Consider the following 19,598-nt stretch of genomic DNA (forward strand, 5'->3'; position numbering starts at 1 on the left):
CTTCAGAGTAGGCGGCGCAGGTCTTACCAATTGATAATCTATCAAGGTTCCGATATACTTGGGTCAAGAAGAAAATCTGCCAACTTTTCCATGTCAGCAGCGACCACCAGGACTCACTAGTACTCACTAGTTGTCCCTCATCCAACCGAGCGGTAAAGCGACATGATCTGTGAGGAGGCAAACGGCATGCTTGATAGGCGACAGCGGGACATATGATGATCGAACTTACCATGAGCTTCTTTCATGGCTCGAAAGAGACAATCTCCAGCAAAAGTTCGACTTTCCGTGTCGCTTTGGATGAATGTCCCAACGCCAGCCGAGTACTGTGGGAAAGGGTGTCTGGATTCAGCTGTGCGACGAGGGTCGCTCTCTGCACGACGCCATGTCGCATTATCGATCACGGCCAGTGCACCGCGCTCATCACCAACACTGGCTTTGTCCTGGCTTATGCGGACGAAATGGCTCACCGTCACGTGCTGTCAGCCAGCTTGTGATATCCTTGGATGATCGATTGGCTTATGACTGGAGCTCATTGCCCGATACCTGAAATGGTCAGAGCGTCAATGGGAACAGGCATTGCTGTAATGCCTTGTCCACACGATATATACTGACCTGATTTCCTCCAGCTCTAATGTCCCAAATGGCTGCATTGACTCAACACCTTTTACAATGGCGTCACCTCGCAATCCCATCGATCGTTTTCTTGAGGGGATCAACACCGCAGACCTCGAACTCATGTTGAATGCTTTTGCACCGGATGCTGAGGTCATCGACGACGGAAAGAGTTTCACTGGAGATGCTATTATAGCCTTGTGCGAACATGGAATTATAGGTCACCAGGCACGAGTCAAAGTGCTGGACCAAACGGTTCGAAATGATGGCAGGACACAAACCCACATCATGATGGATGGCGATTTTGGCAAGGAGTTCGGCATCCACGAACCATTCGATTTGTTCCTTGTCGCCACAGTGAAGGGTGACAACATAATACATCTCGACATGGGTGATGTAGATCCTGATAAACCAACAATGCGGGCGGTCTACGCGTCAGTGGCCAGCCCACAGGATCCATTGTCATCGGTCCGAATCGGTCAAAGGCATCGTCCAGAGTCAAGGGAAGGATGGGTCCGAGTCAAGATGCAGGCAGTGGGTCTGAACTTTCACGACATCTTCACATTACGAGGAATGCTGATGCATGAAACCCGATACCCAATGATTCTGGGTAACGAGGGTGCCGGATTGCTCGAGGATGGAACTGAGGTTGCCGTCTATCCAGTCATGGGTGATCCTGATTGGAAAGGGAATGAGACACTCGATCCAAAAAGACACGTATTCGGCGAAGTTGTCCAAGGAACCCTTGCCGAGTACGCTATGATTCCCACAAGAAACGCCGTGCCTAGGCCCAAAGGACTAGATGCGAAGTCGGCAAGCGTGATGGGCATTGCCTGGTTGACAGCTTATCGCATGTTGTTCACCCAGGCAAAAATCAGAGCCGGTCAAACCATTCTGGTGCAAGGGTCATCTGGTGGTAAGTACCGAACCGAACAATCTGGAGTTGCCTCGGTTATATCATGCGAGATGGTAACTAACATATTGAAAATATGCAGGGGTGACGACAGCGCTCATTCAGCTGGGCTCTGCCGCCGGCTTCCGTGTATGGACAACAGGCCGGACGAAGGCGAAACGCGAACTGGCCAGATCGCTTGGTGCAGAGAGTACTTTCGAGCCTGGGGCGAAACTGCCATATCTTGTTGATGCCGCGTTCGACACATCGGGAGCGTCAACAATTTCACATTCTTTGGCCTCTGTGAAGCCAGGTGGGACGATTGTGTCGTGTGGGAGACATTCAGACAGCGCCTCGCCCAACATCTCGATCGACTTGTTGCATTTGATGGTGAACCAGATTAACTTGGTAGGGGTCTACACGGGAACACGGGAGGAATTCGTCAACCTACTGGATTTTGTGACCACCTCTGGCATCAAGCCGCATATTGGCAAAGTCCTGCCTTTGGCGGAGGCTGCTGATGGACTGAAGGAGATCTGGCAAGGCAAAACAAATGGGAAAGTTGTCGTTCAGATTTGAGCAAAGGAGGAGCAACGCCAAGACTTATCAACGGAGCCTGCCGGGTCTAGCACTTGAACTAGCCCCTAAATGATATAGCGTAATAGCTTATCTGCTTCCACTCGTCGCTTATCTCCTGAAAGTCTTCACCGACATTGTCCGTTGAGGTCACACCGACAGTCAAACGAGGCGTGCACTAGTGGTCTATTGTTCATACAAGCCCTCACAACATCCACACTTGCGTGTTGTTTCTTCCAAGCACCTTTACATCCTCAGCAGCCTATTCCTATGGCGCTATGGACCGGCTTTCCTGTCGGTGCTGGGTCGAAGATGGAGGAGACATTCACGGTGCCTCGGAAGCCACTTAAATGCAGAGCAAGGAGCCGCGACTTTGAGCGAAAACTCTCGAGCAGATTCATCATTCCCGAGGAGGTATAGTTGTGTCCGCATGGTGTTTTGTGGTGGGAGATCTGACGTCTGCAGATGCTGGAGAGTGTCAACTCCCAGTACAAGGGCCAGTCCGTCCTCCTCATGATGCCCTATGAGATTCTTCTCGAGATATACAACGCTCTAGCCCACGCACCGTCTCAGATCACACTTTCACTATCCTGCAAACGCCTGGCCATGGTGGCACGAGATGTTCAGTTATACCTCTCGCCCACCTCGCCAAAATATGCGGGGTTTCTCCCCCGGAGTGTTTTTGATGTCCCGGAGCTCATGACCCAGTTGAAGCCTTGGATGCCTGCTGAATTGCGTCTATGTAACCACTGCCTCACTAACAGACCTCGCCGTGAGGAATATTGGGATACCGTTATTGGCTGCGAAATCAGCAACTTCTGGGTGCAGAAGACCGGTTGGAACTTTCACAATGCCAGCTGGCACAAGCAGGTCCACGACATCTGTCCCGCATGTCATGCCTCCTGTACTCTGAGCGACTACGTTGATTGTGACGGTTGTCGAGCGCTCGGACGCCTGGGTGACGTGGACTGGACGAGAGTATCCGACTCCTGGAGAAGGAGGACAGAAGAGGAACTACGAGCTGGAGTATTCGCAACTGGGCCTGGATGACGCAGAACACCTGGCACATAGTCCGACACTGCTCCTTCGCTTGACCCTCTCCTGCATTGGATCAACCGACGTCAACGATATCCCTCCCTGTTTCATATGATCTATGCCCAGGGACCAGGTCGTCATTTCGATTGCGGCGGCCACCTTTCTCAAACTCCCGATCTGTCCAAACACATTGAGAATCAGTTGCAAAGAGATATGCCATCGGTCAAAAGGAGTGGAAGGCGAGATTTACAAAGGTTGTGAGAGAAATCCTGTCTTTCCGATGACCACCTGCTCGGGCCCCCTCACTCACAAAACCGTTTACTCAAATGCACGACCTTTGAGGCCTTTTCAGGTGGACCAAGCTGTTCTTGGCAGAAAGGTCACCAGACACGGGTTGGTCGGTATTGCGTTCGTCCTGTCTCAAGGTCTCAAACGAAGTGAGTAGCGAAACACTGTGCGATACTTGATAGCGCAAGATTGTTCCCTTGAAATGAGCCGAATAACGGCCTCGTCCGACAGCTTCTCGTGCGCTGTGTGAAGTTGTGGGAAGCTCGTCGGGGAGTTATATCGATTGAACAACACATGCATTTCGACTCGTTGGGATGCTGGATACTCAGGGGGGGAGAATGCGATGATCCTCTGGTTTGTGATGGCATTTCAGCCCCCTTTTAGGCCCACCAATTGACACAGCTGAGGCTGCAACAAGCGAATGATTGTTGAGATGACCCGCCAAATTACTAATGTGATCGCGTCGAGGTTAGCTTCCCGACTGAGAGTGTACTCCTGTCTAGCTCGGTGGAGCGTTGGGGCAATGCTCTCATATTGGAAAGCGCCTGTCCCACAGGCCTTTTCGTCAGCAACACAAACGGTTTCAAGCACCTTGAAAGAGATGATTGCCGTTCCCGCGGACACTTGCAGTGATGGACGAATTTCGACAGTCCGAGTGGAGGCGCCTGGTAGGGGGAGTGATTGGAGCAGAGCACCAACCAGGCTCGAGGGTACCTCCTTTGACAACAACGACGGCCCATAAGAGGAGAATACTTAAGTGGAAGATATCGACCTGAATCATCTCGTACAACAACCTCAGCTCCCGCCTTTCTCCGAGTTCTGCAACATCTGAGTCCCCCGAGTAACATCAGCTTGATCGCCAGGATGAAATACATCTCAGTGCTAGTTGTGCCTACACTGGCAGCATTCGTTCGTGCTCAATCTGCACCGAACTTTCAAGTTCAAGTCGACACCAATCTGCGTGTCGACTTTCTCAGCAGTTCGACAAGCGTTGCCCCAGCCGGCGTTCTGCTACCCAAGGACGGTAAGGACTTTGGTCAGACCTGATATCGTACTACTTATTAACGTATTCAGACGTTCTCGATGGGCCAACGGTATATGGTCCGGCAAACGCCACGGAAGAAGCCACCTATATACTCTTCGTGGTCGACGAGGATGTCAATACAGGAAACGGTCCGCGAGTTCAGTTACTCCACTACTTCCAACCCAACCTTGTTGGCATCAACCATGAATTATCCATCCAGCCGGGGGCGCGGAATGCCACAACGGCGGTCGGTGCGGAGTATTTTACTCCCTCGCCACCTGGAGGAGATGGACCACACAGATACACATTGCTGCTCTATCCTCAGCCAGAGGGATTCACCGTGCCGCAGGCATACATCTCCTTCAGTCCACCTGTCGACACGAATGCAAGATACCCTTTCAATATGTCTGGTTTCGCTGCTGCTGCCGGTCTGGGACAGCCAATTGCAGCAAACTGGTTCCGTGTTGTGAATGACACTAGTTCGACCTCGACATCCTCAAGCTCTACCAGTTCAGCCACCGAGAGTGCTGCTACAACATCAGTTGAAACGGGCACGGTCGCTTCGACTCCGACCTCCACTGGTGCGAGTACAAGTGCTAGTGCAAGTGCTAGTACAGCAGCCAATTCGGCAGCAGGACTAGATGAGGTGCGTGCTGGTGCAAGAGAATTGACCATGGGGCTTGCTATGGGCATCGCTGGTGCATGGTTGTGGATGCTGTAATTGGCCGAGACTATTAGGAGACGGTGCACTGCTAGTGATCAGCCTCTCTGCAACTGTCTACTCCAACATATGCGGAGACAGAGGGCGTGCGACCGAGACAGGGACTGAGTCTGGAGGAATCGATAGAAGTTCTCTTGTTCGATTTGATATCGAAGGGTTTTGGGGGGCGCGTGACTGTTTATTTTTTCCAACTATATGTACACAATATCGAGGAGTGTCTTCCCTTGAGAGTTCTATCCAACTGTGTCAGACTGTCCCCAGCGTATACTGATGCAGCACTGATGCAGCCTTGATGCAGCCTTGTCGGGCACCTGCCCGTTCCATTCCCGGCTAAACCTTCTTCCGAATTCCGCAGGTTCGGCGCCCATGGCGAACCTCGGCATCCAAATTCCTGGATGGCGACTTTGAATTGCTCATCAAACCACTACTACCACTACTACCACTACTGGGTGACTACTACCACCACCACCACTTACCCTACGTCAAAGCGCTCGAGGGATTGTCCTCGTCTGCAGCCGAGAGCGAACAATCCCCGATCTTTATCCTGTCTTCTTATCCCATCTTATTTAGACATGACCTTCCCCCCAACACAGTGACCTCTGGTCTTGACTTTCAACCCCCCACTCGCCCACCATGGCAGACGCTCTGTGCGGGCCCTCCAACCCGCTCCAGAACTTACAAAAGCACACCCAGGTAGATCGGACGCTGCAGCAAGATCGTCTTGTCGGTAACAGACAGTCGCCAGGGCAGGTGAGTTGAAATCCCCACATCTCTTCTCGGTTCACCATTGACGTGTGATATCTGTAGGGCTTCCGCACTGCCGACCCTCGAGCAGGATCACTCGACGCCGAGTTTCACGCCTTCGAGACCTCCACGCCGCACCCATTCCAGTTCCAGCAACCAGACCTCTTTCACCCCCAGCGCCATGCTTCTCCTGCGGCGGCAGGGTGGGCTGCCGACTTTCAACAGCTCTCGATATCCCAGCAGCCCGTGCCAGCGGGACAGTTTCGTACTGAGGCGCCGCTAATCAGGTCTACAACGCTCGGCGGCTGGCAACAGGAGTTTATGCGCCAGCGGTCGGGAGCCGGTACTCCAGTTGCACAAGGCAAACAAGCCGTTCGCGATAGTCCACAGTTGAGCGGCGGCGGCCAGTTCCAACAGCCGATGATGGATTATACCCAGCCTATGTTCCAATCGTACTCTGGCGGTTTCCAGCAAGAACCGCAGATGCAACAGTCTACAATGATGTCTATGGAACGACATGTCCAAGTCTCGGACGTGGATTTCGAAGCCGCGTTTGCGGACGCATTCGCCCATGCTCAAGAGATGGACCAACAACGTGCTTCCTCAGGACTTTCTTCAGACCTCAATGCCATGATCTCTGAGATGCAGCGACCGGACGGAGGAGAAACTGTGCGCATAGGCAGCGACGCCATCGCTTATCGCGAGAAAACAGAGCGTACGGCAGAAACAGACACGCGTGACGCAGATGAATTGGCTCGCACCGCAGGCCAGCTTCTTACGAGCGTATCACACGACAACAGCGACAAATTCCAAAACAGTCAGTTCCTGCAGCTGATGCGGAAAATCAGGGATCGAGAGGTCGAGGTACAGGGCGACGAACTTCAAGAGACGGGCAGATCAACGTCCAAATCGACGCCAGGACCGACACAAGAAGCTACGAACCAACAGTCGTCGCACTTTGAGTTCCCAGACATGGACGCCGTCTATGCCCCCACGAACACGAGCGATGCCTGGGCAGACTCGGAACTTGACCAGAACGCCCAGCACCGATACGCCGGGTCGTGGGACTACCCCCCGGCCAGCGCACCGCAGTGGAAGGCTGCGCCGGAAGTGACGGCGCACGACCCCCAGGTGCTCCAACGGTCGCCATACACGACATACGGGTTTGACGATGACCAGTATTCTGCGGAATATTCTCAGCCGCAATCGCAATTCGAGGCCCTTCACCCAGGCGGGAAATACTACCCGGACCAATCTCCGCGCCTTCAACGAGCAGCCCTCGACGCCGCAACTGCAGGAGAAGCCGAGATGAGCGGTGCCGTCCAACCTCCTGTCGAGGGTGGAAGCAGCAAAGACGCCCAGGGCGGCGGTGACGGGTCGAAACGGATCTCGGCCAGCGACTTTGACTACCTAGATTCCACCTGGTTCAATTTCCACAGGTGAAGAATCATTTGTCGCGTTGTTCCGGCCATGGCTTTTTCCGGCTTTTCCGACTTTTCCGACCTTTCGCTCCCTCTCCACCCCCCAACGGGTCATCCTCCCTGAGACAACATTATGTCCTAATCCTATTCCTATTCCGTTTCTATTTCCGTCCCCCTGGCGCACCCCGCGGCCAGCAATCGAGCCTTGTTCAGCGGAATTAAATGTGTACGTCCATGATGGAATACACAGACCCACACACAAAGCGTGGTCCATTATGACCCACTCACTCACCCACCCACCCACCAGGTCTGCCACACACGCGGAGTGCTTGTACAGATAATTTTCCTTTCGGTTGGTCAGGGGATCATCGAGAGATAGATAAGAGAGGGAGGGGGAGGAGGAGGAGCAAGATGAGCCATGCTCGGATTCGATCTAGGTCATTCAGTCAGTCATCTCAGTCCTGTGCTTTTCGTTCGAGTCGTGCGTTTCTTGGAAAGAGAAAAACACAAATCGCTCCAACCTCGAGCTTCAGGGGCGGGGGCCTTCTTGATTCCACGGGATGGGGCCCTGCTCCTACCGCTGCTGCTGCTGCTGCAGTCACCGACGAATAATGAAGGGACTGGAAAGTCAAGAACCGAAAATTGAATAAAATAGAAAACAATGCATCATCAGCAGTGGGCGAGATGGTGTAATGAAAACCTATTCGCATAACTAATTCAGTTCAGTTCATTCCCAATTCGTCTGTCCCTAGACTTGGCTGCCTTCGCTCCCGTTCTGCTTTGTCAATCCAAATGTATCAATCATGCGCCTTCGTGCTGTACTGCTTACCGAATCTATCATTTCGTCATCAAGGATATGGACACCCGGCCTAATTCTCCAGGAGCATTGTCTCATCGCCTAGAACAAACGCCCCGGTCCCCGTTCAATCCGTCCCGCGGCGTAACCATCGACGCCTGCGACTCGCCACGTACATACATCTCGCGTCTTGTCAAAATCAAACATGATTGAATAGATATCGGACCCAACTTCAACCGCCCATGGCCGCCGCGGCCGCTGCACCTGCGTCTCCCTCGGAAATGACCCAAAGCAACGACCAGTTCAGGACGGCAATGCTCGCCATAACCCACCAAACGGCGCCCACACAGTTTCCGCCCAATCCCATCCCCAATCCCCATCCTCCGAGGGTAGGTCCCAGAGTCCTTGCCCCAGAAGAGACACTCTGCGCAAACCCATGAATTGTGCCTAATACGCTCGGGTGCGGTGTACAATTATTGATAAGAATTGTCGAGCCAGGCAGAGCGAAGGTGCGGGCTATGACTTGGAAAGCCAACACCACCGTGAGCGCGGGCCAAACCAAGAATGCTTTGTTGGGGATAAGGGCCAGATATGGCATGATGAGATATGCGAGGACGGAAAAGGGAAGAAACCATCTGTAGCTCGGCAAGGTGCCCAGTTTCGAGTTGAGGGATGGGTAGAGGAGGATCTGGAGAGGGAACCCGATGATGCCAATGATGGCAGTGGCAAGACCGACGCGGTCAGAGCTGAGGCCGAGGCCACCAGAGAAGAGAAACGGCAATCTTGCGTGGGTGTTGTCTGACCGGGGTGCTGGGAGGAACAGGAAGACCAACGCATTGAAAGCCGACACATGCATGGCCAGGAGGTGGTGGGCAAGCAGAGTAAGGACGACATTCTTTGTGAAGATTTGCCGGAATGATAGATTTGGTTTCCAGGAAGCCGGTTTGGTGCCCGTGGGCGTTGCGCCTGGAGCCCTTGAGGACTCGGGGTCTCTGTCTTGCGGCGACAGATCGTCTTCATCGATATCCTGCAGCTCGACTTGATTGCCAATTTCAGAGTATTCATATTCCTGCTTGCCACGACGGAACAGGACCCGGGCCAGATACTTGCCTAGCTTTCGGCCATAATCCGGCCGGTCTTTCAACGCGACATGGGTTTCGTCCAAACCCAACACGAGGAGGAGAGCAGAGGCCAGGATGAACATGGAGCTCACCACGTTTGGGAGAGCGTAGGGGAAGGCTGTCATCCAGCCGACTCCATCCTTGCCACCAATGAAAGAATCTGGTCCAAAGACAGCAGGAAACGAGGATATTGGGTCTGCAAGGAAGCCACCCAGGATCGGGCCGATAACGACACCTGGGAGGTATTTAGCCAGGAGCCAATATCGAGCTGGTTCATCTCACTTACCAATATTGAAACACATGGGCAAAAGAAGGAATGCCCTCGACTGGTATCTGCCCGATTCAGTTAGATCATGGAATTCTCGAGGGAGAGTGAAGACAGAAGAGGTACTTTTTCTCTTTGATAATCTCGCTGATCATGGTTCTCATGACGCCCACATTTCCATTGAGACAGCCAGCACATGCTCGGAAGAACAGTGCCTGGGCAAAGGACTTTGAGAAGCCCACGCCAATACAACTGACACAAGTACCAAACAACCCTACCAGCAAGACTCGTTTGCGACCAATCCAAGGCGTATCAGCCGCTCGTCCCCACCAGACGGCTGTCACAAACTGCGCGGCTGCAAACGAAGCAGTGAGCATACCACCTTGACTTGCGATCGTGCTATCTGGAAGATTTGGGTCGAACGATCGAAGCTGGTAGAACAAGTATGCCGCAAGAGACCGTTCCGTCAATGGCTCGGAGAGTCGAGCAAAGGTCAGAACGGCCAATTGTCCCTTCTTAGGCAACGACATCCATGTCACCGGTCGATCTTTGTCGGATCTGTCTGGCTGTCCATGAGCGGCATTCTCGCTCGCTATGGGGTCTTCCTCTTCGTCTATAAATGAAGGTCGGCGAGCCGTGGAAGAGATCCCTGGGACCAGGCTCGGTCTGGCTGGGTGTTTGGTGGAGGGGCTGGCTGAAGCATGCTCCAGAAGGTCATTCTTGCCATCGAATTTCTCAAAATACTCTGTGCTTGAATTGGCTCCGTCGAGTGACAACGCCACATCTGCAAAGTGGGTATTGCTGCCCTCTACATTTTGCCTGGCCCGGGCGTCAGGAAGATGCAGCGGCGGTGAGGGCATTCGTTGGGGTCGGTTTCGGAGGTTATCATGTGGAGCACAGACTCGCCAATCTGGAAGCTTGTACGTGGTGCAAAAGGCTAAGAGATACACGACTAAGTCGCAGAGCAATACAACTAGTCAGCACAAGATATGGTCAGCAAGTAACGTGCAAAATGTCGACTAAAACAAAAGTGTGAGGAAACTGCCTTATACAAAAAGTGAAGATGACGAAGGCAAGACGCGAAGACGGCAACTAATTGCGTGCAAGTGCGAGTCGAGGCACTTTTTTCATGCCGCTCCACCCGACGGGAAGCGGCCGACGAGGCTGAACGGGCGAGGCTGAGATGGTGAGGCTGCACTGACGAGGCTGCACTGGCAAGGCTGGCGATCCGCAAGGCTCTGGAGACTATGTGCTCCCCTTTAAACGACCACAGATATCTGGGCTGTGGTTCTGTGGTCAATGTTCAATTCATGTCAGAGATTTCTTCTCTGCCCAAGTCACAAATATCCTACCAAGTCACCTCCACCACACCAATTCCTACCAAATCACTTATAACCATAACCTTTCCAACAAGCGGGGCTTTCTTTCATTACATATGTCCATCTTTCACCCCCTTAGATCATCAACAAGTTCACCAATCACATGTCATCGTCCAATCTGTCCTCTCATTCATCGCCAACTTCCTCCGGTCTGTCATCCTTGTATCTTTCAAACCTCTGTTGCCAGTACTGCTGGTCCTCCAAGCTCATGCCTAAAAATTCCCCACAGAATGCGCTCATGCTCTCATAAGGCCACTGAGAAGGGTATTTCTCGCATTCCCCCTTCGCGAAAGAGCTCTGCACGTCATCTGTTGGATTGGTGGGACCAGACGGCATTGTCCTCTGTGCATTCTTTTCCGCCACACGTACAACTCTTTCCAAAACCGTCACCCATCGATTCAACACTTCTGCGCTCATCGTGCAAGCATGCTGGCGAAATTCCACTGTCGGCTTAATCTGTTTCCAAGTCGTGTTGTTGCGTGCTAGATTGACAAGATTCGCAAAATTGTACATATATCCCCTGTGTGGATTGCCGTGTTCATCGTTTGGTTGTAAGAGGGCCACCAGGTCAAAAATGTTGCCGTCTTGTTTGAAGATGGCGTCTCTGATCGATTCGGGGGAGTATTGGATGGACCTCTCTGATAATTGCTTCCGTAGATACCGAGCGTTGGAGCTGACATTATCGGCTCCGGTGTACTTGGCCTCGAAAGCGAGAACCACTCGTTCGTTGCACTCCTCTAACTCTTCTTCTGATTGCTCGGGTGGTGGTTCGTAGGGGGCGTCGGGATCAAAGACTTCGTCGTCGATTGAGCCTTCATCTTCCACATCTTCGGAGGCTGACTCCAAAAGTTGAATGCCGCAGCGACTTCGAGGGTGACACTTCGACAAAAGATCTTCGTGTAGGACAAGGATGTATGCCAAATGCTGAAGCAACAGGATGGGGATATCCTTCGCACTCGAGAAATTGAATCCGATATGCACATGAGCACTAGCCCAGACAGATTCAAGAATTGAAGTCTCCTTCGAAATTAGACCTCCAAGATATTTTTCGATTTGAGAGAAAGCTTCCCTTTTCCTCTCAAGTTCAAACACCGGCGAGATCATCTCCACTCCATAGCTATCCCATTTCGAAACATCATCCTCGGTGACTCCTTGAGAAATCAGATGTTCCCGTAGTTGACTTCGAAGCGCTCCAACAACAGTATGATCGTTTGTCAAAGTCCATTCTGTGTAGTCTATTAGACTCGTTCGAAGTAAGGCTCTTTCGTCCGTGGAATTGTGGTTTGGCAGGGTGATCTTCGAAGCCTCATGAGAGTCTCGGTTGCGTGGGTCAGGTTCTACCCATCCCACAACATTGGAAAGAAGCCCCTGTTTGTCAAGGCGGTCCTGAGCAATGAGGAGTGGTTCCGCGATGTATCGTCATACCCATTGCTTTCCATTGCGTACTCTGTTGAAAAACATGCCCTTGTGGAGTTTCGAGTTGCACACTATGTCCGTCTCTGGAACGTGTAGTGCCCATGACGGGTGCCTCCATCGGCATTCGTAGGAAGGATTCGTGCCAATATGGTCGTGTTCGATCAGAGAGCGATGTTCGTAATCCGCCAGGGTTTTGATGATGTCGGCGTCCAAATTGTATTCTGATATGATAGATTCCAGTAGGTCTTCTCTGAAAGCCAGAACGAATTCAAGCTCAATGCCAAAGTGTGTAGCACGGATCGTGGCGTCGGCGTTGCCTATACAGGGGTCAGTCGGACCAGATATCGACTTTTCGAAATATGACTGAAATGGAGTGCGTTTGTTTCGCGTCGACTTGATTCCCGGATCGAGGCAGCTGCTTGGATATTGCGATCCATCGGGATTTGTTAAGCTACCCATGCTGTGCGTTAGAATTCTGAATAGCGGTATGATGGCGGAGGAGAGCCCGCCTTGTCTGCCTTCAAGCTCGATAGTTAGAAAAGAGTGTCCCTCTCAAGTTGAACGACCTCGAGAATTCTCCCCTCAGAAGAGAGAGGCGACGCTTCCGTCTGTGCGGTCGTGTGCAGCTGCAGCCGTGTTGCCACACTGAGTGCGCCCATTGTTCGAACCACGACCCATTGGCTGTTTGCGGCGGTGCCATGGTTCTAGACCCGCAAGGGAAGCGATCCGTACAAGTATGTGCTGAACCAAAAGATGTGAAAGTATATTATCGGACCAAAAAGTCTTTTCTCGACCAAACTTACATATTTGTTGTGGTAGAGTTGAATTCTTCACTTTGGTGCGCTCGGACCATAGCATCCGTCCTGCAGCCCCTATTGTGCAAGTAATAGAGGCAGTGGTCCATTTTTCAGAGCCAAATTTGCAAGCTGCCTTTCTTCGGCGGCACTAGCCAGAATCCATCTGAGACGTGTGTTCTGGGTGTGGTTGTCATCTATCGGCGTGATTCTACCGTCTGAACAGATCTCCAGGAAGTAGGGGGTTGAAGTTGGAGTGCTGAACCTGGGTCAGCGCAATGAACTGCGGACCGTGGAAAATGGTAAACATGCCGTTCCTGGAGAACGACGGCGAGGATGTATTCTACATCCCCTGGTGGAATACATGGGAGGAACAAGTCAGATCAATGATCAAAACATGACATGCTGCATATCGAGCCTTGGGGTGATCATAGGGCGGCGTCACTTTCCTTCCCTAATGGGGTGGATCCCAAGTAGTTTTCCCAAACCTTGGGGATTGGCAGCTTTTTGCTGGAAAACTGACCTTTACAGACCTTGACGTTCAGCGCATTTGCATCACCCACCAAAGAGTGCCATACTCTCCTTGACCTTCCAGCACTCTTGTTGCCATTTCGCGAAAACGATAGCCCTACCAGCGTAGCACGATCGCCGGCAGCAAGTCCACCCCAGTTCGACTGATCAGACCTCAATTCTTCTTACCTACAGTACTTCCTCACACCCGTTTTCGCTCAGAGGTTGCAGCACGAAACCGTTCTCGAAATGTCCCTTGTACACCTCGCAAACACCTGCTCCCATCTTCAGAATGCCTCGCGCGCTCGCTTAGGTCTGACTTCCATCCCGGACACAAAATTCCACCTGAAACTTATGCTCGCACTACAAAACTCGGGCTTCATATCAACCGTTGTACGCGGAGGCCCAACACCACCCCCGGCACACAATCTATTATCTCATCCTTCCTCGTCCGACCCATCACACCCTGTTGAACCCGTCACGCGGCACAACGTTGCCTCACGTCGTCTGTGGCTGGGCCTAAAATACTGGAACTCGGAGCCAGTGATCGAGAAGATGGAGCTTGTTTCTAAGCCGACGAGGCGGATATGGATGGACGTGGCAGGCTTAAGGAAACTTGTGTTGGGGCAAAAGAGCGGATATGTCAAGGGCATGACGCGCCCAGGGGAGTGCATGTACGTCAGCACGGACGCTGGGATTATGGAGGCAAGGGAGTGCGTGGAACGCAAGATTGGAGGGATGCTGATTTGCCGGGTGCGATAATAACCACGGCCGAAGAGAACATCGGTGTGGTTGACTGACAGAAAGAGATGGGTGCCGGAGGTTAGTACAATATCCTCCTGGGGTCCGGCCATCGTGGATATGTTCAATCCAGAGGTCCCGTTTCCCAAAGAATTGGAAAGGCAGCTATGCTTCCGCCAGACTCGGGTAGCCCAGCGTCATGGTCGGCCGGCTTGGGATATCCTGCTCAACCTAACGAAGGATGCGCGGAGAAAAGGGTGTTTAGAGGGGAGAGCACCATCACAGGAATGGCAGAGCAATAACAGCGAGCCTGGCGTGGTTGTGAGAGGAAGACAGCCCGAGCTTGAGCGAGGCTCAATGGCAGCCAACCAGGAAAAACCGAGATCGGACGACGATAATACGTGTTCTTCGACTCGGATTTTCAACAGGAACCCTTCATCCTCAACACGACGATATTCATGGTGGAGGCAACCATGTCTATCAACGCAATCGAGTCTCACCTGGAAAGACGGTCGCCCAGTACTCATACGGCGCTGGCTCTCCTGGTTTCTCAACATCTCATCCTCGTTCTCAGCGTCTCATATTCTTTCTTTCAAGACTTCTGCTCACACGGCCAAACAAACCCCATCCCGCCACCCATCCTCAACATACTTACATGTTGTATGTCGGCTATGTATGTACATCTAGATACTCTCTGTATAAAAATCCAAAAACTTCCAGACCTCAAAACTTGCCCTGGCTTTTTTTCTACGTCGTGATGTTCTCCTTTTTTAAGAACAGGACAGGATAGGACAGGACAGACGCAGGACCCGATCATACTCACTCGTACAGGTACTCGACCGGAGCTTATACTTGCAGATCTACAAACCTACAGACCTACAAAGCAGACCTACGTACGTAGAGTCTACATACATAGATAAATGTATCAAGCCTACTTCGGCACACACGTCTTGAACATCGCACCCTTGACCCAACGCACACGACAGTTTATTTTATCTAGAAACAGACCCTCCCCCAGTCGACTGTTTGACTCACTGACTGTCGGGTCTCGTCTTTGGATTGTAGTACAAAAGCAGATGTTACCTCTCGCGATGCTGCTGCTGTGTCTGGTCCCATCTGTAGGCTGCCCACTGTCTGTCTGCCACCGCAGTTACTGACCTTGATAGCAACACACGAGAAAAAAAAAACTTTGTCCCTTCTGTCCCCATGTGTCTTCGAGGTGCAGAGAGAACAAACAAAAGCTCCAACCTGGTGCCTAAGTCCTGACTGGGTTGAAATTACAGCATAACCCCTTCTGGTGACGATGAGTCGCCGCCTATTGCTCTCCTTCTTGCTCTCCTTCAGTCTCATAATCAAACTCCCTGGGCAGAGGTGCGTCTTCCACTCCCTCTTCATCCTCGTCGATGGCTGTCAAAACACCTGCCGCTGCCGCTGCTCCAGCGCCCACACCGGCGGCTGTATCCTGTCCTGTCCTCTGGCCAGCTGGTGTCTGGGGAAGCTGAGCTCCTTCGGCTAGGGATTGCCCTCCCGTTGGTGCCCTTGCGGGGGCCTCGGTTTTGCTGACCAACAAGGGGATGATTTCCCTCTCCTTCTCCGGCTCGGTATCGAGCACAACCATCACACCACCTGTGGGCCGTTTGACAGGCTGATATCGCTGATCCGGGAATGTCAGATATTTCAGCTGTGCAGGCAACACCCGGGACATGTTGCTGATATCATAGCCAATCTTCTCTTTCTCTGCTCTTTTCTTCCCCTCCCCATGAGTCTCGCCCTCCTTTTTCTCCGCGTCCTCCTTGGACTTCTCCTTTTCCTTGCCTTCAGTATCATCCTTGATTGCAGAAGTCCCACCGACCTCGTCAGTATCCATCTTGTCCCCTTTCTCAATCTTGGGTGTCACAGGCGTCACGGTATCGACGTCCATACTATCTCTTCGTTGCTGTCGCTCCTTTCTTGCCGCTCGTCTCTTTGCTTGCGCCGTGGTACTCAGTACAGCCGTCTTGACTTTCTCGGGGGCTTCGTCAGTTTTTGCTTGTTGCTCTGGGGGATAGTCGAAGAGACTAGGTCTGGTGTTGCAGTGAAATTTGAATACCGGAGCTTCAAGCTTCTGGTCCACGCCAATCACCGCAGTCGGCGTCAATGACAACGAGAAGAAATGTGTCAATGGGAACCAGTACCAGTATTGTGTGAATACTACAGCACCAACAATTCCCACCATGTTCAAGTTGCCAGTCTGGGTTTGCAGGCTGATCGTACAATTTCGCCCACCAGCGTCAAGAATGCCCATGGCGATAGCGCAGCCAAATTTGCACATTGCATCCTCGTGCCGGTCGCTAATAATCTTAAGCATCGCTTTGCGAATGCTGCCAACCTTAGGATTCAGTGCGTCGTTCTGCTGTATCAACACCATGGCAAGGGCGATGAGGGCTCCCTGGCGTACAAAGTCGGTGGGATCCTTCAGCATGGGCTCGAGCAAGTCGATAGCTTCAGCAAGACCCGTGCCCGCACAAGAGATACCCAGTGCCATGGCAGCACCATATCGGACGTGTGGATTGTAGGACTCGGCGAGCAGCTCCACCATTCGAGGAACACTGGTATGTTTTCGGAACAGGATGAATCCCAAGCTGAGGACGGCGATTCGGCGAACGTCATCGCTGACATCACTGACGGCTACATGGAGCAGTTTTCGAACGGCCTTGTTGCTGCCAGTGCCGACGTACGCCATGGCAATCGTCAAGATGCCACCATACCTCATGGTAGGATCAGTGTCGTTGAGAAGACCTTGAATGAGCTCATCCGCGCCTTCTTGTCGGCCGTACATGATCAATGCCATACCGACTGCAAGACCTCGGACGATTTTCTCGTGTTGAGTGTCGTGGGCATGTTGGATCATGTCTGACAAGACTTTGGTGTTGCCCGAGCCGAGCATGACGAGGCCCATTGCCAGACCCACAGCCTCGCCATTGATGGCAGAATCAGACCAAAGCACATTTCTCAGGTCTTCGAATATCGTCTCATCGCCCGAGGCCATTCCTGCAACGCCGAGGCCAAGGGCACCTCCATGCTGCACGACCTCCTCGGTGGCTTCCTTGAACTTCTCTCGGATAAAGTTGACAGCCTTTCCTTTGTGATTGGCACATAATAATCCATAAGCGTACAACGAACCACCTTGGCTGTATGGAGAATCGTGAGAAGTGGCGACCCCACTCGGCTTAGGAAGGTACGGGCTCAGCAAACGACGGGCTTGCTTGATATTGCCTTGGTGGATGACACCAAAGACTGCGGTGGCAGTAAACTTCGACCAATTGGTAGCCTTGCCCAGCCACTCCAAGTTGTTGCGGAAGAAGGTATCGGTTGCAGTTTTGGCATGCATCAGCCCAGCGCACAGAGTGACGGCGGTGTGATATATAGAATAGCGCGCTTCCAGACTGTCTTTGACCTTGTTCAGAATCGATAAATCAACCCGATTCGACTTGTGCAAGAACTCGACGTTCAGATGTATTGACGTGAGGCCATCCAAGATATCTCTGATCTTCTCGACTGCATCCCGCTGCTCAGGGTTCGACAGCTTGGGTTTTTCAGAGGGCGCCGGGGCACCTGCGGAACTCTGCAGTTCTTGGTGTAATTGCTCTTCCGTCTTGGCCTGAGTATCGGTTTCCATCTTGTCGCCGTCTTCAGGCTTTGGATCTTCCTGCGGTAACATATCGGCAAGCTCTTCCCGAACCTTTCGGAGGAACTCTTGTGTGCTATTGTCGTAGAGATCAAAGGAGATCTGGTATGCCACAGCCAGTGAGCGGGCGTCCCCCTTTTCGATCAGTTGTCTCAGGATGTTGGAAGCCATAGAATGCTGATCGAGATAAACCACACATTTCGCGATGGCAAAGTAGTCAGGGGAGGGGATTTCGTTGAGCAGTTCCAAGATGACCTTGAGGATCTCATTTCGCAGACCTCGCTCTTGTACCACGCTCATACAGATATCCAACACATATTCCATCAGCTCTTCGCCCTTCTTTGTGGCGTCGCCGTTTTCTTTTCGCTCATCTTCCGCCGCTCGTTTGATCACGCGACGTAGAATGTCCAGATTGCGTCCCTCCAAAGCAATTCCCACGACTTGACGATATCTCTTTTCTCGAAAGCATTTCTCGAATAGAGACTCTATGACCCGAGTAAGGGCTTTCTGAAGACCGCGCTCTTGAATGATTCGCTCGGGCGACCCAACCTCGCCGAGCTCGACGCCGGCCTGGGTAGGATCGAAGGTTACGGTGTTCTGCCTGGATAGAAGGGACTTTGACGGGAGAACGGACTGCGAAAACGGCGTGACGGGGGATGTTAGGCTGGCAGACATGCTGGCGGCGCCATCTCCTCCTTGACTAAATGCTGTGTCAAGTTGGGGTTGGCTGGCACTATTGGCGGCAGCCAGCGTCGGATCTCGGCTGGCGGACAGGGCAATGAATGTATCTACACATTTGGAGATTATGGTGTCTTCAAATTCGCCAGGGTCGTCCAATCTGAAGTACTTTCCGGCACCGAGGGCAAAGGCCATGGACTCATTATATTCTTGAAGGTGGTAATACACTTTGGATGCGACGATGGCGGCGAGCTCGCGCTCCGGAAAGGAATCATCTTCGTACAGCGCTTCACTGTTGCGGCAGTATTAGTATCGCTATCAAGCTGGTGAACAACAGTGGAGGGCCACATACATCTGTCCCACGGAATCGGCAAGCTCGGTCCATAGCAAGTCAACCTGGCTGTCAAGCTGCTTCAGAGCAAAGCTTCTGAGCTCCGGATCGGGTTCTGACAAGAAGCCGACGAGACCGGCAGCAGACACCAACCCAACCATGGTTGTTGAAGGGCTGTTGCGTAGCGCGGGCGGAGCAGGATGTGATGCTCGGAGAAGTGTTGATCAGTGCAACGGAAGGGGGAAAAGGCGCAACACAACTAGGAGGGAGGAGTTCGGGAATCGAAGGAGTGAAGATGGTCAGGGAGAAGAAAGTCTAGTGTACAGGAGCAGGAGATAAAGAGAAATCAGAGGAGGGATGGGGTGGACGTTGAGCGAGAGGAAAGCGAAAGAGAAAGGATTCGCGCAGATGCAATTGACGTGTCTGCAGGCGATGGCTCGATGGCTTCGTAGTTTGCATCACCTTCTGCAGCCTGGAGTTATGGCTGCTTAGTCAGGTCAAGATCACGTGCGATGTCATAACCATAGCCTCGTCTCCCTCCAGTCTCAATCCCCAGTGTCAACACTTTCATCGTAACATAGCAACTA

General features: G+C 52.4%; 8 protein-coding genes across 8 annotated transcripts; 5 read left to right on the plus strand and 3 right to left on the minus strand.

The window, feature by feature from the left end:
- Nucleotides 1-669: 669 nt before the first annotated feature.
- On the plus strand, nt 670-2,083 carry AYO20_06229 (hypothetical protein; the record flags this gene model as incomplete). The annotated part of the gene is made up of 2 exons (XM_022644520.1): nt 670-1,528; nt 1,608-2,083. The coding sequence occupies 2 exons, from the start codon at nt 670-672 to the stop codon at nt 2,081-2,083; spliced, it is 1,335 nt and encodes a 444-aa protein (XP_022499398.1).
- A 267-nt stretch (nt 2,084-2,350) lies between these two features.
- On the plus strand, nt 2,351-3,130 carry AYO20_06230 (hypothetical protein; the record flags this gene model as incomplete). The annotated part of the gene is made up of 2 exons (XM_022644521.1): nt 2,351-2,494; nt 2,546-3,130. The coding sequence occupies 2 exons, from the start codon at nt 2,351-2,353 to the stop codon at nt 3,128-3,130; spliced, it is 729 nt and encodes a 242-aa protein (XP_022499399.1).
- Nucleotides 3,131-4,267: 1,137 nt separating this feature from the next.
- AYO20_06231 (hypothetical protein) lies at nt 4,268-5,148 on the plus strand (the record flags this gene model as incomplete). Its single annotated transcript, XM_022644522.1, has 2 exons — nt 4,268-4,427; nt 4,478-5,148. 2 exons carry the CDS (start codon nt 4,268-4,270, stop codon nt 5,146-5,148), a joined length of 831 nt encoding a protein of 276 aa, XP_022499400.1.
- Nucleotides 5,149-5,781: 633 nt separating this feature from the next.
- AYO20_06232 (hypothetical protein) lies at nt 5,782-7,335 on the plus strand (the record flags this gene model as incomplete). The annotated part of the gene is made up of 2 exons (XM_022644523.1): nt 5,782-5,898; nt 5,956-7,335. The coding sequence occupies 2 exons, from the start codon at nt 5,782-5,784 to the stop codon at nt 7,333-7,335; spliced, it is 1,497 nt and encodes a 498-aa protein (XP_022499401.1).
- Nucleotides 7,336-8,341: 1,006 nt separating this feature from the next.
- AYO20_06233 (hypothetical protein) lies at nt 8,342-10,355 on the minus strand (the record flags this gene model as incomplete). Its single annotated transcript, XM_022644524.1, has 3 exons — nt 8,342-9,465; nt 9,517-9,563; nt 9,622-10,355. The coding sequence occupies 3 exons, from the start codon at nt 10,353-10,355 to the stop codon at nt 8,342-8,344; spliced, it is 1,905 nt and encodes a 634-aa protein (XP_022499402.1).
- Nucleotides 10,356-11,000: 645 nt separating this feature from the next.
- AYO20_06234 (hypothetical protein) lies at nt 11,001-12,749 on the minus strand (the record flags this gene model as incomplete). Its single annotated transcript, XM_022644525.1, has 2 exons — nt 11,001-12,260; nt 12,321-12,749. 2 exons carry the CDS (start codon nt 12,747-12,749, stop codon nt 11,001-11,003), a joined length of 1,689 nt encoding a protein of 562 aa, XP_022499403.1.
- A 1,094-nt stretch (nt 12,750-13,843) lies between these two features.
- AYO20_06235 (hypothetical protein) lies at nt 13,844-14,356 on the plus strand (the record flags this gene model as incomplete). Its single annotated transcript, XM_022644526.1, has 1 exon — nt 13,844-14,356. One exon carries the CDS (start codon nt 13,844-13,846, stop codon nt 14,354-14,356), a length of 513 nt encoding a protein of 170 aa, XP_022499404.1.
- A 1,294-nt stretch (nt 14,357-15,650) lies between these two features.
- AYO20_06236 (hypothetical protein) lies at nt 15,651-19,172 on the minus strand (the record flags this gene model as incomplete). Its single annotated transcript, XM_022644527.1, has 2 exons — nt 15,651-18,972; nt 19,033-19,172. 2 exons carry the CDS (start codon nt 19,170-19,172, stop codon nt 15,651-15,653), a joined length of 3,462 nt encoding a protein of 1,153 aa, XP_022499405.1.
- Between the last annotated feature and the right edge of the window lie 426 nt (nt 19,173-19,598).

Source organism: Fonsecaea nubica, assembly GCF_001646965.1.
Source record: "Fonsecaea nubica strain CBS 269.64 chromosome Unknown Scaff39, whole genome shotgun sequence".
Lineage (NCBI taxonomy): Eukaryota > Fungi > Ascomycota > Eurotiomycetes > Chaetothyriales > Herpotrichiellaceae > Fonsecaea > Fonsecaea nubica.